Source organism: Scleropages formosus, chromosome 19 (assembly GCF_900964775.1).
Source record: "Scleropages formosus chromosome 19, fSclFor1.1, whole genome shotgun sequence".
NCBI lineage: Eukaryota > Metazoa > Chordata > Actinopteri > Osteoglossiformes > Osteoglossidae > Scleropages > Scleropages formosus.
In genome coordinates this window covers 4,498,260-4,517,146 of record NC_041824.1, presented here as the reverse complement: position 1 = coordinate 4,517,146, position 18,887 = coordinate 4,498,260, and the positions used below count along the sequence as shown (strand labels likewise).

At 42.1% G+C, this 18,887-nt stretch overlaps 2 protein-coding genes across 2 annotated transcripts; one reads left to right on the top strand and one right to left on the bottom strand.

Moving 5' to 3' along the window:
* Positions 1–633: 633 nt before the first annotated feature.
* LOC108927551 (vesicle-associated membrane protein-associated protein A-like) lies at positions 634–7,431 on the top strand. The gene is made up of 6 exons (XM_018740945.2): positions 634–1,007; positions 3,579–3,731; positions 4,218–4,321; positions 5,277–5,357; positions 5,832–5,999; positions 6,518–7,431. Exons 1-6 carry the CDS (start codon positions 950–952, stop codon positions 6,677–6,679), a joined length of 726 nt encoding a protein of 241 aa, XP_018596461.1. The 5' UTR covers positions 634–949; the 3' UTR covers positions 6,680–7,431.
* A 3,691-nt stretch (positions 7,432–11,122) lies between these two features.
* On the bottom strand, positions 11,123–17,533 carry top1mt (DNA topoisomerase I mitochondrial). The gene is made up of 14 exons (XM_029246119.1): positions 17,351–17,533; positions 16,853–16,968; positions 16,654–16,775; positions 16,258–16,380; positions 15,846–16,033; positions 15,278–15,422; positions 14,935–15,078; positions 13,987–14,172; positions 13,720–13,788; positions 13,457–13,571; positions 13,030–13,157; positions 12,730–12,824; positions 11,503–11,652; positions 11,123–11,351 (listed from the first exon to the last, which is right to left on the bottom strand). Exons 1-14 carry the CDS (start codon positions 17,497–17,499, stop codon positions 11,249–11,251), a joined length of 1,833 nt encoding a protein of 610 aa, XP_029101952.1. The 5' UTR covers positions 17,500–17,533; the 3' UTR covers positions 11,123–11,248.
* Between the last annotated feature and the right edge of the window lie 1,354 nt (positions 17,534–18,887).

Below are 18,887 nucleotides of genomic sequence, written 5' to 3'. Positions count from 1 at the left end.
CAGTGTAACAGGCCCCATGTCACAGCTGAAGTGGCGCGTTCGGTGCTATCATTTCATCATTTAGTTGACGCTTTTCTCCAAAGCAACTGACAGTGATAAGCTACTGATTTACCTGTTTGTAGAGCAAAGTAATTTTTACTGTACCAATTCAGGAGGGTGTACCAATACAGCAGGAGGGTGGATTCAAACCTGGGTCCTTCAAACATCCTGAATGAAAATCATGGGCTGTGACCTGAGTTGAATTTATTTACATCCTAAACACTCATGACCTTAATTATCAAACTTTCTCCGTCCAGAACGTACCCCATCTCACACCTTATCCCTCCAGGATAGATTCCGGACCACAACGACCCCCAGTGAACCATTATTATTGATAACGGATCGATATATACGGTACCTCTTGTTCTGTTTTGTAATAAACGCAAATCCAACCATCGCACAGAGCAAAATTCTTGGAGGCATGCTTCATTCCTTTAAAATATGACATTTTCACACTTTTTAATTGCACTGGAGATGACTCCTCAATGAGAATACAAGAACACGTGACTGTGTATGTATGACTGTGGTGGCTGGTGCTCATTTGTAAGATAACACTGATTAATGACGTTGCATTTCTGGAGGGATACGGATTTAGGATAATCTCTAGATGTGGTGCACATGGAAAAGGCGCCTGTATTTATGCTTTACACACGCGAGTACCAGCTTTGCGAACAGAAGCTGAACTGCACGCCACCGAACCGTACTTGACCACCTGACAAACAACCGGAAGTCGCGTCGCAGGGCGCGTTAATGACGTCACACGCGGAACCATGGTGTCTGTGTTCGAACGGCGCTCATTGGCTACGCGCTCCTCTGACGACTTCCGCGTGCTTGCGCTCTCTGTTTAGGTGCCTCAGAGCTGCAGCGGCCCCGCTCTGGCACTGCCTTCAGTGGCACGTTACTGGCGAAAATGTCCAAGTCGGAGCAAGTTTTAATTCTCGATCCACCGAGCGATCTCAAGTTTAAAGGTAAGACGGCGACGGTCACCTGCGGGAGCGCGAGCGCAGCTTCATAGCGTGGCGTCCGGCGCAGGCAGCGGCTTGAGCCCCGAGGCGCGCGCGCTGCCAAAGGCCGTCGCCATTTTGACGACGAGCCGCGACGAAGCCGCACCGCGAGTTTCTCCGGTGCCAGTGACCCTCGGGGGGAACCCGGAGCACCGCGACTTTCGTGCTGTCGCGTGTTTCTGCGTGGCCGTGTTGGGTGGAGCCGTGTCACGGAGTTTCTCCAGGCTCTCTTGCGCAGCCCGCGTACGCGGTACAGCAGCAGGTGCGGCTGTGCTGCTGCCGGCTGCCGGTGCGCGTCGTTCGTCCGTCCTTTTTTACGCGTCGTGTTGTCGTGGGAAGTTCGGCGCACGTGGCCACGCGAAGCAGGCGCTGCACGAGGTGAACCTTTAAAACGCGTTATGGGAGCTGCGACCTGTCCGCCGTGTAGTGGCGCGAGCCGAGCGCTTCCGGTGGTGCGCGCGCTCCGCGGAAGCGCTTCGTCCGCTCGTCTGTGATCGAACGGAGATCATGATGGAAACCCCACGCCGATTGTACAATAAAGGACACAGTCAACAATAATCAATCTCGAAGGTGAGGGTGATAATTAGGAATGAATAATAATAATAAAATATAAGCTGTATAAAACGTACCAACATATGGAGCACCTGAGTCACACTGTAGGTGAATTTGTCCGCCCCCCATCCTGTTTGTTTGGGTTTTTTTGTTTTTTTGTTTGGTTGGAGTGGGGTCTGACCACCCACCCACCTGCTCCCCTAACTCCAACATGGCCGAACATTGAATTCAGGAAGTTTTAGACTCCACATCAGTGCTACCCCCCCACTCCACTCTCTGGCTTCTTTGTCATTTTCACTATCTGATATGATGAAGATGATGATGATGGCAGTTACACCTCAGCCCACTGACATGGTTATCATCAATACAACACACATGCTCTGATGGTGCTTATCCTGGTGAGAGTGACCATGGCAGGAGTTCAAGAACAGCTGCCCACGTTGCCTTTTCTGCAGCGACCCCCTCGACTGGGTGTCTGAAGATCTCTGTGGGCACGTCGGCTCACCTCGGCATTCCCGTGATCGTCTCAGACGGGTGCGAATTTTCCTCCGCTTGCTTCTGGAACATTCCCACTCAAACGGTGCGTATTTTTAGCCTTGTGGTCGCATATTGCCCAGCAAACATGGAGCTGGACCCATAGGAATACACGAGTATGAAGGACTTAAAGTTGACAGGTGACTTGTTTAATTAAAAGGTATTTCTGCCAGGTATATTGTGCACACACCAATACAGGTATGGGGTAGTTGGCAGCATAGTGGTTAGAGGTTCAAAGGTTGCTGGTTCAAATCCCACCTCCTGTTTAGCACCCTTGAGCAAGGTACTTACTCTAAATTGCTTCAGTAAAATTAATCAGCCGTATAAATGTGTAAAACAATTATAAGTAGCTTAACATTGTAAATTGCTTTGGAAAAAGCATCAGATAAATGAATAAACATATAGGTATGTGGCAGCTCTATCCTGTAGACCCCCCCACTAAGAAGTACCACTGTATTTGCATGGAAGGAACGGGAAGCTATAATCTCACATCATGCCACATTCGTAGAGTAACTGACAAACTGATGCTGTTCAGAACCCAAAAGCTGCAGAATCACCAGGTGAACGGAACATGATGTGAGATTCCTTATTAGTCCTTTGGTGTGAACAAATCTTTTTCATTTGTCTATATATCGTCAGCATTCAGAGGTTTACCGGTTTGTTGATGTTCATTCTGAGCAGCCTTCGTGTCAGAATAAATCGGCAAAGTAGGATCTCATAAGCCAGTGTCATTTGGACGCATGGTGACACGGAGCCTGTGCTCAGTTACCGGGGTACAGCTGAAAGTGGGTAGGGCTGCTGGTGCTCCATTCCCCTCCTGCTCCAGCGAGCTGCTCGCTGCTCTGTCTTGGAAATTGGAATACGAAAAACCACATGTATCTCACATGCTTTAGAGAACTACGTCCTGATCACTTTGAAAAGGAAGACCTTGCGTACATGGCCAGAACACGCAAAGGCCTTTGTCCCTTAAAGATGATTTGGCCGGTGCTGTAAATAAATTGAAGCAGTACTGTAGTTAAGACTGTTCTCCAAAACTCCTCTATATTGTCACAGAGGTTTTTTTATTTTTTATTTTTCATTTTATTTAAATATCCCATTTGTGGGGCACATTGATGGAATGTGCCTGAATTTCCTGTATTTCTTCCACATTGGTTTACAACCCCCGGGTATTTTAATGACAGGTCACCTCTGGGTCCGTTCCATCTATTGGCAACAACTGGGTCTATGATCCTTATTACTGTGCCATCTGTTTACATAGATGGATCCATAAAATGTGATTGATTCTTGAGGAAACGGTGAGAAAGTTCCCCGGAGGGAAGGCAACAGCACGTCACTGGGACTGTTTGTTGTAAATATTTCTGTTCTTTTCCAAGCAGAAATAAGGGCTGCACCCCTGTGCTGTTAGAGTCAGTGGTTCCATGTTTGATTTGCTGTGCTCTCCCTGCACAGGACCCTTTACCGACGTAGTGACCACAAATCTCAAGTTGAGGAACCCTTCAGATAAAAAAGTATGTTTCAAAGTGAAGACCACAGCACCTCGCAGGTACTGCGTACGGCCAAACAGCGGCATCGTCGAACCCGGCACCAGCGTCACAGTCTCCGGTAAAAGTCGCCTGCCTTAGTGACAGTTGTACACTTTGTGCCCTTTGACCTCTTCGCAGGGGACAGATTCTGTGCTGAGTGTGATTCAGAGTGCAATTCAGTGCTGTTTTTCATGTGTGAATATGAAGATGTTGGCTGGTGCAGTGGCACAGCAGCTAGCACTGGTGCCTCAAACCTGTTTTGCTGTGGGTACAAGTCCAGCTGAGTTTGAATCCCCCCCCCCCCCGTGTGTGTGTACCCTGGCTGCTCTGGTACACGTATGTGTGTGGCCTAGTGCCCCATACAGGGTGTGCCCTGTCTCGTACTCTTTGTTTCCAGGATCGGCTCCACACCTGTAGGACCCTGCATTTGATAGGCAGTTATTTATAGTTACAGTGGCTGTATGGACTTTAAGAAACATACATGTTTGAACTCAGCCACCAGGTAAATTACTGCATGAACCCTTATTAACTCTTATTTCTGAACGTGTCTATCCCTTCTCTTCAGTGATGCTGCAGCCGTTTGATTACGATCCCAATGAGAAAAGTAAACACAAGTTTATGGTACAGACCATCGTTGCTCCGCCGAATGTTTCGGACTTGGAAGCCGTGGTAAGTGCTCTTCTTCCACCCTCATCCCTCTGCTGACCTTGTAAAGTACCTTTTATTATTACCTTTTTAAACCTTGTTTCGGCAAAACATTTTCTTCATTTTCCATTGGCTGAACAAATTAATTTTCAATTTCCTGTTTGTTATCTATTGGGGGCGCAGTGGGTTTGGCCGGGTCCTGCTCTCTGGCAGGTCTGGGGTTCAAGTCCCGCTTGGGGTGCCTTGCGACAGACTCCCGTCCCGTCCTGGGCGTGACCCCTAACCCTCCAGCCTTGCATCCTGTGTTGCCGGGTTAGGCTCTGGTTTGCTGCGACCCCGCTCAGGACAAGCGGTTTCAGACAATGTGTGTGTTTTATCTTAACTCCAGAAATGATCTCCTCAGATATGTCCAAGTGTTGAAATTCCATTACAAGAAACTTTGTAATTTCTGACCGTTACGAGTTTTCTTACTGTAAGAAATTAAAAACTTTACACAGACCATTAAGTTCTTTTGTGCAGTTTCACCTATTTTTAGTTTTATTTTTTTATTGGTATGTTTAATATTTTGGACAAATGTGAATTTAAATAAACTGTAAATAAAAAGTTTATTTAAATAAACTTTAAATAAACTTGTTTGCAGTGAGAATATGACCATTGGTATGGCATGGTGTGTGTCTTTAAAGATATAAATGTATTGAGTGCTGAACCCTTGATGTTGTGCTATAGTCAAGAAACTGTTGGGAGGCATCAGATATCAGTTGAAGGAAATCATGGTACATCCTGATGATTGGCTGGCCCATGTAAGAATAAGGCTAATATTTAATGAATTAAACTTGGGTTATGTAACAGGTAACTATCTACATGCATGTTTGTGCTAAGCGGCTGGTGTAAGTCCTCGGTGCCTTTGCAATGTACATGCTTGTTGGCCCAATATAGCAACTGAACACATTCAGTAACTGTCACTCTGTCGCCTGTGCAGTGGAAGGATGCAAAACCTGAAGATCTGATGGATTCCAAGCTGAGGTGCATCTTTGAGCTGCCATCTGATAACGATAAGATGGTGAGCTCAAACTCGCACCCTGTCCCTCCGAACCCAAGATCGCAGAAACAGCACCCACACACATAGAAACAACTGCAGGCACAACCAAAATGGGAGCAACTTTGTGTGGATGTTGACGGAGAGGCATCTCAGTGTCCCGTGCTTGAAGTTCCTCTTGTGTTCTTCCTTTAAACATAATGGGTTTGTCCTTCTTCCATCCTTAGTCTTGCAGTCATTCGTTGGCCTGAAATATACATTTTGATATTATCACACCACATCTAGAGCTTTGCGTGGACATGGTGTGTGTTGGTAGTAGGACCCATGTTTTCTGTACGGAGGGATCAAGGTCATTAGCGTATCTCTGCAGTGTGATGGAGGAAGTCCTGCACAAAGATGTTGAAGTTCCTGTGTTTTCTGTTTAAAAAAAAAAAAAATTGGCAGATTATTCTGACATTATTTTTCGTTTTTAACCTACCGATTCCCTGATTCTTTCAGAATGATGTTGCCAGCCCTGTGCTTAATGCTGCAAAAGCAGATGGTTCCTTAGTCACCAAGGCGAGCTGCTCCTCCCTGGATGACACAGAGGTGAAGAAGCTCATGGAGGAGTGCAAGAGGCTCCAGTGCGAAGCTTCCAAACTTGCCGATGAGAATCGAACCCTGAAGGTGCTTCAAACATCCAAACGCTTTAAGAAAAGCATTCTTTTCACATTCTAGGCACAGTATTTGCACACTCACTAAATTATTTTGTCAGAGCTCTAATAGTAAATTATAATGTGCTAAAAATTGAAGTTGAGATGTTACAAATGATTTTTAAAAGTAGGCAGTAAAAGAAAATAGAGAAATCTGCATCTCTGTGAAGATTTGTAACTTGAATGGTCATCAGACAGGGGCCCAGCGTGTTCAGATACAGTCATGTGCTGCTTATCACTGAACGCATATACGATGGTGGTCCCGTAAGATTATAATGGATCTGAAAAAGTTCAAGTACACACTATGATGTACAACGATGAAATCGCCCAACGACGCATTTCTCAGAACGTATCCCCATCGTTAAGCGACACATGTCTGTATTTAAAGTATCTTACAGTATACTTGTATGCATCTTGATGATTTAGTTCAGGCTTTGTGTTCTGGTTGAATGTGTGACCCTTGTGTTCCATGTTTTCCTGTTAACCCCGCAGGACAGGGGCTTGAGCATGAGGAGCGCTCCACCCATGGAAAGCTTTGTATCGAACACACGTGTCGCAGCAGGCAGAGACCACAGCTCCGGCTCTCTCCCCTCCCTGCTCGTCGTCATCGCTGCCATTTTCATCGGATTCTTCCTGGGGAAGTTCGTCTTGTAGGAGAAGAGAAGCACCGCAGCCGTGTCTTTGTCTTCTGGAAGGCCGAGGAGGGAAACGTGTTCCGTGTACCTGCCGCGTATTGGCAGGCGCCCGCGCAGCCCCGACTAGGTCCGCGTTCAGACGGCATTGTCACGAGTCGTTTTAACGGTCTCTCCCACACGGTTATTTCCCATCCACTCTAGAACATGGACATACTCCGTAATTTGTTTTTGCTTTGTTTTCACTTCTTCGGCGATGTGATGCGTTTGCGGACTGAACGAAGAAGAAGAACAAAATCCTCAATTTGTCAGAGCATCGGTGTGGGGAAGGTCAGGGCACCACATGGGCACCTTGGTTGAAATTCCAAAGCAAGTAAATTTGTTTGTTCTTTCTCTTTATAGTTCTAATGTTTGGAAAGAATACATGTTATTGTAAATGTTATTTTATTCATTTTAAAGCAGGAAAAAACTACAAACAAATCTTCATAATGTTGCTGGATCACCTCTGAATTGTGTTAAATGGAATCCTAATTGTTTTCTTTTGGGGGGGGGGGGGGTGAGAATGTGTGAAGCTCGAGGGATGCAGTGCCTCCTTTTATGCATATTTTCGAAATGATTTCCTATCCTTGCTGACTGCAACTTGTATTAATAAAATTACTTGTTTCTCTCTATGTCCATTGTAAGGCAAATGCTGACTGAAATAAGGTCTCCATTCTTACAGTACTGTTCCATGATATTTAACGTTGATAAAATAATAAAATCTTTAGCATTTTATCACAGTCTTCTGTCAGTTTTTGCCCTCGAATTATTTCAGCATCGTAGAGTAATATCATTTGGCTCAAGATTTTACACCAAATACCTGGCTATCAGAGGAATTTACTGTGCAAATTGTAAAAAGCCATTAGTGCACCAGGTTCTATAATTTAGAGACGCATAGCCGCTCTTTGAGCTGTGACATTCAGAAATCTTTTACTGCACTCGCTGTCACCTGTTGTCATGTGGCACCCCTTTCACTAGCAGGGTACAAACACCTGTATAACACCTTTGCATCTGCATGTTAGTTTAAACAAGTTATAATTACAGGCAGTCCCCGGATTACGGACGAGTTTCGTTCCTCAGTCCAAGTCGGATTTGTACGTTAATCGGAACAGTTCAGTACGGTTCGTGTCTGTCAGTCAAATGTTTATTGTATACATTTATATTGTGTACCTTTCTATGCAGAAAAAACACACTTCCAGATAGACTAAAACACACACACACATTTTCTGAACCGCTTGTCCTGTACGGGGTCGTGGGGAACCGGAGCCTAACCCAGCAACTCAGGGCGCAAGGCTGGAGGGGGAGGGGACACACCCAGGACGGGACGCCAGTCCATCGCAAGGCACCCCAAGCGGGACTCGAACCCCAGACCCACCGGAGAGCAGGACCCGGTTCAACCCACGGCGCCCCCCTAGACTGAAACATCTTTAACATAATACAGTAATAAGGATAGTAATACATGTAACTACAGTATTTATAAGAGACAAAGAGATAATGAATGTTACTACAGTATACTAGAGAGAGGAGGATGTATGTAAATGTAGGAAAGAGAGCATATGTGTAGGTATAAAAAAAAACTAAAACTAAATGTTTGCTTTTCCGGTGTTCATTGGCATTTCATCTTTTTCCGATGACTGTATTATTTCCACTTTAATTTCAATCGTGATCATTTTCCTTTTCTTTGATGCATCACCATCACTTGCATCACATTTATGCTTTGGTGCCAAGGCTAGGAGGGTAGAAACCAAAAAATTAAAGCCAAATACATTAACACACGGGACACTTAACAGCAATGTCGTCCAACTGAAAAGAACAAAGTCTTTGTCGTACGAACCGCTGTAGATGCGCAATGTTTTGATGTGAATCACAAAGCAGCGCCTGTTTTTAATTTCAAATCATTGTATGTATCTTGAATTTTTAATATAGTAGCCTTTATGGGGGGAAGGTGATTCGTAACTAGAGGATGTAAGTAAGTCGGACGTTCGTAACCCGGGGACTGCCTGTAAAGCTGTTATTTTTGTACAACCCAAAAGGAAGACCAGTAAATCACAACAGAGCAACACACACACACACAAAGAAAGTGTCATTTAGGGTCACCAGTTTGCTGGAAACACGTTTGGACTGTGGAAAGAAAATCTCCACGAACACGAGAACACGCAAACTACACTTAGACCACACTGTACTCGAACCCCCAACCCAACAGTCAATTCACTCCAAACGTGTTTAAACTTAACACCCACTAGGTGCCAGACTGCTTTCCAGTATCACCACAGCCTTTGCGCAGGTTATAAATACCTAGAATTTTCTTTTAATTTTCACAAATTTGTGAAGCGGAACACAAAAAGACAAACTGAAAATACAATAAGAGATCCTGGCTGAGATGAAGTTTGTTACACGTACTGAACAGCAATGTCATGGGAAAAATATGACTGGCTGAGCGAGTAACTTTGCATAATTAGGATTTATTAAAGGAGCAGCAAATTCCATTTTGAAAGAAATTAGTTCAATATTAAGATGGAACCACATTATTTGCTACTTCCAGGCTCCTTCAGAGTTTATTTTCATTCAAATATGCTCCTAAAACAATTAACAGCACATTATTTTGGATGTTATAACTTCTGACTCTTGATTTAAACAAATCACTGATGGGAATAAGCTGTGCCCACTTGGACATGAGGGGGTAAATCAAGGGTATTTATTGTCCTGCATTCATCCTCCTTTGAGTCTGTTGGACAGACTTGGTTGCAAGGGACTGGGCTTCTGGGTCTCCACATCCTACTTGAACCAGGTGAACTTGCTCTTGACAAATGTGATGCGCTAGTGCTGCTGTGGTGTAGCTGGGCAGTGGCTCCTCTGTTTTTTGCTTTTCTCCAGTACATGGGTGATGTCTGGTAGACCTTAAAATTCATGATTTTCCTTTTCCTCTCCTTAAGCTCCACAAGATGTTTCCTGCACCAGTCCAGCTGTTTAGCTTGGAACTTGGACCTTAAAGCCGTTGGTTCTGAGTAAATAAAAGTGAAGGGTGACTGGGGCTCCAAGCCTGGGGAAATGGAACTAAAGGATGATGGGGCTTCAAGCCCAGGCAAGATCTACCAAAGAAGGCTAAATAGGGTTCTCCCATGATTCTTTGCATCTCAACCTGAACTGATCCAGTTGATCATGTTTCCTGTCAGTTTATTTTAGGAATTACAGCTTTGTGCTGTAATGTTAAATGGTCTGAGCTGCTGTCGACCATGGGACGTAGCTGTTGCTGCAGTATCTCCCCATACGGTTCTGTACAGAGTGGAGCCTTGGGATGTGACTTTTTAAATGATTTTGACCTCAGTATTCATTGTACCTCTATAGTATTTAGATGAGAACTTCTCATCTCAGGTGATATGCAGTGTTGTACAGTACCTGCAATCATTTATTTGATGCATTTCTCCAAAGCAACTTACAATGTTAATCTACTTTACCCATTTATACAGCTGGCTAACTTATTGGAGCAGTTTAGAGTAAGTACCTTGCTTAAGTATACTACAGTGGGAGTTTTGATTTGAACCACCACTAAGTGAATCTAAAGGTTGGAGTGCTGATTACTATTCTACCAGCTGTCCCCAAAAAGCACCACCCATAGATATAGATTAAAACCTATAGCTGAGTGTACAGGCCAGAAGTTGAGGCACCAGCACTACCTGCTGCATCCCCACAATACCACCTTGATGTGTATTTATTCACACCATTTATCTATATGTACTGTATACTACTGACCTGCTGTACCTACAAACGTGGCCCCTGTCTGTATATAGTGCACCCCCCAAAACTAAGAATCTCAACTTTGGCATGAAGCTATTTGTTACACCACTATGTTTGTACTTAAAATCTAAAGCTGCTAGGGCTAGAAAAAGCCTTGTTGCTTAAAGTATACCTTAAGGAAAGAATGATAAACTGTACCAGGGCAAGTGCAGCAGCACTGCAGGAAGCTGTGGGACTTGAGCCCTGTAAAGGCCAAGCGTCACGAGCACTTCCTCTCAGTCCGAAGAAGTGTTTCAAGTGAATTGGTGACTAAAATTATCTATAGTGTGTTCTACATAGGTATAGAGGAATACTTCCTTAGAGGTAGGGTATTGGAGTCTAGCATAAGTTACCTTTGCTGAAAAGGTATGGGAGAAATACTTCAACTACATCATGTTCATTGGAAATCACTTCAGAAACAGCTGTTAAATTAATACTGTAATTAGTTACCAGCCCAAAGAAACCATTTCCACAGCAAATTGATTTCTTTAAACATCCATTAGTTTAGTAGGTACTTAATATTTCAGATATAAATGTGACCAACAATTTATAATTGAGAGCTATGCTGAGGGGGGGAAAAAAACCATCTTTGCTACCTTGTATTTTTATACTTTCAACCTAAATCTAAACATTGTTTTTTCAAAACAGACCCCTGAACAGTGAGTTTAATAAAGTTTAATTCAAAACTTTATATTAACATATTGCCACATCTGCAACACAGTGTTAGAACAGTCTTTGCAGCAAGGAAATTGCTTTATCCAAGACTGACAATTTGAACCTAGAACTCAAAATCCTCATTGGTCATATCAATGGCCCAAGCAAACTTGTCCCTTTGGGTTTTGTTGTAAATCTTCTCAATTGGAACATCAAATTTTTTACACCTGTATTGAAGAAAAGTGAAGAGCTACTTAGTGCATTAGTTTTAACCAACACCAGTGAAGCGAGAGAAACCAGTTCAGATCTTTAACAGCAGCGTTTATGACTCAGTAAAACCCTAGAACTTTGCTAGGACAGGTTGAGCATGAGACTCACCAGGCCACAGAGATCCTGGGGTCAAGGTAGTTGAGTTTGGAGGTGCCCAGAGCAATGACCTTGTTCTCCTCCCTGTCTGTCATCTGGAGCTGCAGTTTCTTCAGTTGCTCCTGCAACCTCTTCACCATCTTCTCCTTCTGCTCCACAAGTCTGGAAGAAGGAAGAGTGCAGTGACCTCCTGGGACCAATAAGTTGCAGCCCCCCACCCCCAAGATAAAGGCACTACAACCATTTCCGACACTTGTGAAATTGAAGGGCCCATGATATGTGTTGTAGTTCCACAACTTTTGCATTATTGTGTGAAAAAAAACAATGCATTCAGACTCACCTAAAAAAAGACAAGGCAAGCAATAAAACTCATTTATATTTGAATTTCACAGTACCCATTTATCTGCATTTCCAAATAGTAAATGCTGCATGTTTATGGGATGACAGCCAACAACTGCCATTAAATATGATTGTGTGGAGACTGCTTTTTGCATTCATTTAAAATTTTAATGTAGCTGAAGTTAATGTAATAAGATTGGCTTTATATTTCAACAACAGAATTTTATAGAACATAACCCATAAACAGATCAAGGATGACAACCTTTTCACTGTGCATAAATTTGAAAGTGACAAGAAGCTGACAGACTGCACACATTTATGGGACAAATTTTGAATTAATCTTAATTTTGGCTGAAGTTAGCTGTTACGAGTTATGGAAACACTGTATTGGTCTTTCAGTCTATTTTGTATTGTGTTAGCCATTTTCTGAATTCTCTTTGGCCTGTAAAAGTTCTATTCACACATAAACTGTTATGGGGGGTGCTCCCTTGGGGTGAATAATTTTCCACAAGTGCTATCTATATCCCAAAGGCACCTTTACTTTGTTTAAATGTTAAAGTACAATACATAATCAACATTTAATAAAATACAAAAATTAATTACACACATTAACTGATTCACTGTAGACTGCTTCCCAACTGCCTCATATTTCCCTAAAAATGTTATCTACATGTGCAAAACCATAAGTCATCTTTTATTACATCATTTTCACTAATGGTCCAATGCTCTTTTTAACCCCTTTGTAGACTTTTTCCAGCCATTCCAGTGTTTATTCTGCATTTTTATGATTTGTCTTTTGATATGCTACATGTTTTGTATCATACCAAAGGAGTTGCAGAAATTGCTACTTGTATAATAAAGGTAAACCGAATTTGATGTAAACACATAAAGCACCTGTACCTTTTCAGTTTTTCAGTTTTAGATTCACGGTAATCACTCTTTGCCTTCTTAAGCTCCGCCTTTGCTTCATCCAGCTGCTTCTGCTTCAGTTCAATCTGAAAAGTTGTCCCAGAGAATAGAAGACAATAACACGAAAGCTTTGTGGATTTACTGAAGACTTCCTACAAGGTTGAACATGAAACAACTTTAACATTAATGCAAGGCATAACTGTCAGAGTGGAGAATTCACATAGTGAACGTACACAGGAAGGTTTGAAAGACTAACACTTATTACTGTCAACACAAGAGCAGCCATGATACCTTCTGCTGAAGGTTCTGCATGGACTTCTCAAAGGTTTTTGGCGCTGTCCTCTGATGGTTACAGAGAATGGCCACAGCTCTGTTTGCCCGATTGTAAGAGAGCAGTTTCTCCTCCAGTGTCATATTGGCTGAAAGGAGTGAAGCAAACATGTTTAAGAGCAAAAGCTGATTACAAAACAACACTCATAATTGGATTAACATAAGCAAATATGGCGTGAGATGCCATTTAAAGTTAAACTTTATGAAACTCCAAGCAATTTACTTCCATCATATGATTAAGTTAAAAGCGCTGAAAAGCGATGATATGAACATCTCGGATGAGCACCGAGCATCCTACTCACTGTGCCTCCTGATCAAAAAATGACTTTCACTCTCAGTGCTTTTACTGAGCACAAGCGCCAGGCTGTGAACACTGCGTGCCACATACGTGAGGTGAGTTTGCTGAGCTGCTCCTGAAGCGTTGTGGAAGCGTTGTAGGTCCGAAACACTTTGGCTGTCAAGCCCGTCATGGAGTTATTCAAGGTCTTGTTTAAATAGGTGGTCTACGGAACAACAAATACATCTACAGCACACAATCGATCCCTTTGATACAACAGAGGCAGAACCTTAAACAGAATTTGTTTCCCTCTTTGAAAAGAGGTCAACGCATGTCCAACACTAACAGTAATTATTAAGCAAAAACATACTTACATTGATTCTGTCAAACAAGTCATCTTCTGGGTTCTTGTTTTCCATGAAGAGCTTTAAATTTTTGAAAACCTATCACACAAAAATCACATATAAAGTTGTTTAAATACAAACAAAAGGATTAAATGACTTTTCTTTAAAGCAGAAGTAAGTCTGGTATGAAGAACATTTGGAGATTTTAGGTAAACTTTAAATAGATGAATAATCAAGGACAGATTTGCACCGCTTGACCTTGAGGGGAACAGGGGCATTCGATTCCTAAGAGCTCACCCTCTTATCCACTGGGACCTTGTTGTAGTAACGAATTGAGTCCTTGCCCAGGAAGTCAAACTCCACCACACACTCCTGCCCATCCAGTTCTTTGTGCAAGGTGATGTGCTCCACGCGCAGCGAGCAGCAGCCAACTGTGTCGGCCGTCTCGCCCTCCTCCTTCTCATTACCCGCCCGCAGGGCCAGCTGGCAGTACAAAAATACTGACATTAAGCCCCAAGTAGCAGTGAACAAGGGCCCCCACAAGATGGAAAATAGAAGGATTTTTTATGCATTTCATTTTCACAGAAAAAACTGAAGACAAAAAAAAAAAAAAAAAAAACTAGTAAACGTATCCTGTTATCTGGTTTTAAGTTATTCCTGAAAATAGACCAAATATCTTAATATCAGATAACAAAAAACCATTTAATTATCCTTACTACAAAGAAATTTGTTCTGAGTTCACCATAAAAAATAAATCACCCTAAATGATAACTAAAAGTTCTGTAACAAAGTAGAATGAATATCAGTTAATGTAATATGTACAGTATGTAAAATGATTTAATATAGTAAACTTACTGATAGTGTGGTGTGGACTGTTGAGAAAGTCTATGACTACATGTCACATTTAAACAATTAGAAAATTAAAGCACAATGGTGAAAACCAGAGGATGCAAACACACACCCAAGTGCACAAGTCAGACTTATAGCATGGCCGACCGCAATGCAGCGTGGGTATACAGTTCCCACAATGCAGTGCATCTCATAGCCTCTCTTATATTTAAAATGCAGTCTCAGTTTTCTGCACTGGATTCAATGCTGCCATCCTGAACTTCATGCCACAGACCAGTAAAATGAAAATCTGGACAATTAGGACAAGTTGTATTAATGAATGAAAAAGCGCCTATCGGGAGACCAGATAACAGGATGAGTGTAGTAGCACATCCTTCCTTGAGAGAGACAGCTTACCTTGTCTATGAAGTACACAGCAACCCCTTTTTGTCTCTTCTTCATTTCCTTGGACTTCCAGTCTCTCTCATACTCCTTTCTAATTGTTTCCACTTTAAGCTTGAGCTTACGAGCGATTTCATACTTTTGCCAGTCTTTTTCTCCCTGGGACAGAGGTATCTTTTACCAATATCTTATTGTTCTTACTTTTATGGTTATTTTGTTGTCTTACTATTGCACTTTTTTTTTTTTAAAACAGCAAAGCACTTTAAGAATCTGCTACTGAAGCCACTGTACACAATAAATAGTACTACACCCTGTGAGTTCCAATGCTATAACAACATTCTTCTGGACAAAACCTCACCTTCAGTTTGGAACTGGGATTAAGCATTATGTACTTTATGCTTCCCTGCACATTCTCCACCCAGGAAGCCAACCAGGTTACAGTATCATCATGCCGGACTTCCTTCCACTTGTGGCCCTTTGGGGGCTCTGGGGTTTTTGAATCACTGCAGAGAATGTTAAGATCTATTAATTTCACAAAAACCATCAATTACACAGCAGGGAGAAAATTTTCTAGATGCATTACCAGTCACTGGGTAGCCATAAGTACATGAGAAGAGTTTCTAGTAGTCAGAAAAAACTAAAGAGTTTTGAATTGAGAGAATCTTCATATTGCCATTTTCTTACATTGTATTTGAAGTTAGATAGGTTTAAATGTTATGAAGTTAACTGAAATAAAAAAAAAAAAAATGTTATTGGGCAGAAGAGAATAAAATTTTGAGAAGAGTAACACTGAACTGGTTATTCAGCACAGGGTGTTATAAGTTCATGTCCTTAATCACTTAAATGTAACATGAAAGCTCTCTGGTTTAATCATCAACGTAGGTAACCGTGTTCAGTATTACAGCTAAAATCCTTGGACTCCTTACTTGCTGCAGTTGATGATGATATCCTCCGGAAGAATCCTTTTCTTCAGCTTGCCCATCTTAGGGTGTTCGCCTCGTCCACGAAACAGTCCTGGTGGTTCCACCCGGAAGTTTCCTATTTTCTCCTTGTGGCCATCCAAAAGGCAGTAACCATACTCCTCCGTCAGCTTCTTTGTCTCCTCTTTGAGCACCTACCACAATTGCACCACGCCTTTACTGTGAAGTACTCCTACAGCCAAAGAATATGCCCTGCTTCCGTGACAGTTAACGTAAAGTACATTTCTTGACAATGTGCAACAGTTAACACAGAACTGTTTGTTGGACATGATTTAGACCTTAAAACAAGAGAAAGTACAGTATTATGCTGAGCGTGGACTTAAGCACAAAGCAGAAGAATATCCTGCTCTCTGATTACCTCCTTTTCTTCCTTTGACATGTCTTTCTTCTTTTCAGACTGCTCCACAAAGTATCTGTGCATCTCGCCAAAGTCACACTTGGAGAACTCACAGATAAGATCACGTTCCTCAGCTGTCATTTCCTGGAGATACAGAATGTTACAGGTTCTGAATTTTTACACCACCCAAACTGAGACAAATGTATATTTCATGTCTTAGCTGGTGTAACTTTAGGACACCTTCTCAACTTCAAGACCCGTTTTGTGAAAAGAAAAGAAAAGAAAAGAAAAAAAAAATAAATAAATAATAATTTTATGCAGGATAAAAGTTACATAGATTATATCTTCTCTTTACTCATAATATAATCAAATGTATTATCGACCTGTACTTAGTTTCTTCATAAGGAATTTACCCACCTCACGCCAATCTGTAAAGAAGTTCTTCTGAAATATCTCCTTACTGGTGTACTCATGGTCCAGCATCTTGGCATAGAAGGTGGCCACCTCCTCTGCAACTATGCTGAGCCTGAGTGGCTTTCCTGTGACAGAGAATCTCTATGACATGTCATCATAAAAATGAAGCATGAGGACAGTAAAGCGTTCCAGCGCTGCTCACCATTGTAATAGAAAGACACGTCCTGGGGTAGGGGTTCGTATTCTGGTGGGAAAAGGGGACCTTTGTGTTCCAGGGTTTTCCATTTTTTGCCATCCTGAGACCGTCCTTCTTCCCACCTGCCAAAACAAATTTTGTGCACCTGCTGCCCAGGTTGTGTATACCGAAGCAAAATGCCTGCTGTTGTACTCCCACAAGCAATGCTTAACACACTTACTGTGTATGATAAAGCACATCTGTGAAACCCCTAAAGATTGCTTGAAATTCTCCCTAAATCAGGTTTGACCTCTGAAGCTCTGTTGTTATCCATTCAATCGCCGGCCCGTAAAAAATTGCCTTTTTTGTCCCTTGTCTGGACCATTATCATCCACCTGACTGTGATAGCGCTGTTCTGTGCTCATTCACGATTCAGGACGTTATTTCTATAACTGTTCTTATTATTATTATTATTATTATTATTATTATTATTATTATTATTAATAGTAATATTATAATAAATACCTGGGCTCCTGCGCCAGAGCTGCGCCGTGTGCGCGCCGCGCGCGTGCCCGCACGTCGCCGGCTTTCGGCAGCGAGAGCAAAGCGGCTCCGGCTCGGCGAACTTTCAGCCAAAGGCTGCCGCGCACGAGCCACGTGGAACACGCGCTCATCACACGAAAGCAGCTCCACAATCATCTCCCGCACGTTTTACTCGCCGACGTAGGGCAAGTACCGCCCGCCCCGCCGGGTGTCGCACTTTTTTTGCGGCCGGGTGGAAACCAGTTCTCAGCGCTACAGGAACCAATGCACTGAGCCCTCAAATAACAGGGTCCCGCACAAGTCAAAACTGGTACAACGGCTCACAAAAATTATACACACCCTTTGCCGAAAAACTGGCTTATCGTTTCACACAACACACACACTGGCTGGTTTGTTTACTGCCTCCAATGCCCTTAATTTTGCAAGGCACACTGATTGACACACACCGTGCTTCTTGCAAACGAACTATTATACATTGTGATTGTGTATATACACCGCCGACTTCAGGTCACGTGGACAATCCCAACTAAGCACGACCCTCGATCACGGGAAAGTTACACATTTTTCAAATACAAAAATTGTTCAATACAGCACAAACATCTTCTAGACTTTTGCGTTTTCTTCACTTTACTAGTTTTAGAAAATTTTATCTACTGTGGAGCTATGTGAACTATGTACGTCCCCAGGTCCAGCAGCAATACACACCCAACAGTGTAGGAGTTAAGCGTTTACAGCTTGTGTTTGGTCTTTATCTGTCTGTGATCATTACATAGACTCTGTATGTTTATAGGATGAATGAGTCAACAACTGGCATTAAATAGGAGTCTGTGGAGAAAACATTCCTTTCTTCAGTCATTTTAAATGTTTTAACAATGTTCTTTGTACAAACTAAAAATTCAAACGTTCAATACTCACACTCCCGTATAAATTAGACTTTTCCTAATACCAACATAAATCAAGGTAAACTAATCTAGCTGACCTTGTGATTGTGTAGATACTAAAGAAAGAAAAACAGCTAAAAACTGAGAAATACTGTGTACGCTTATTGACTGAATGGCTCAAATGTCAGGATTAAGTAGAAGTCATTTTACATTAACATTTTAATGGTGATGGAAGTTAATAAAAAATAAAAACTGAATCTAGCTTTATTTGAGGTTTTTACAGAATCTAGCCACCAACATCTGTATTACTAATCTTTTATTGACCATGAAACTGGTCAAAATCATGATAATGATTATGATACAGGTAAAAGTGACTCTGGATTTACAAACAAAATCATGTTAGAAGCATACATTTGGTCCCATTTTATTATTTGTTTGTAAACTAAAAAAAGTTTAAAGCAGTAGTTCCAGAAATAGTTTCTGGCTAAGAATAATATAACTTAATAGTTTATGGCTTCACTAACAGTAATCATTAATTTTGCTCCTCTGCTGTCAAGTATTTTGATACTCAAAATAGTATTTTGATGTTAATGTGTGCATTAACACAAAATACTAAAGAATGAAACTCCACTCACCAC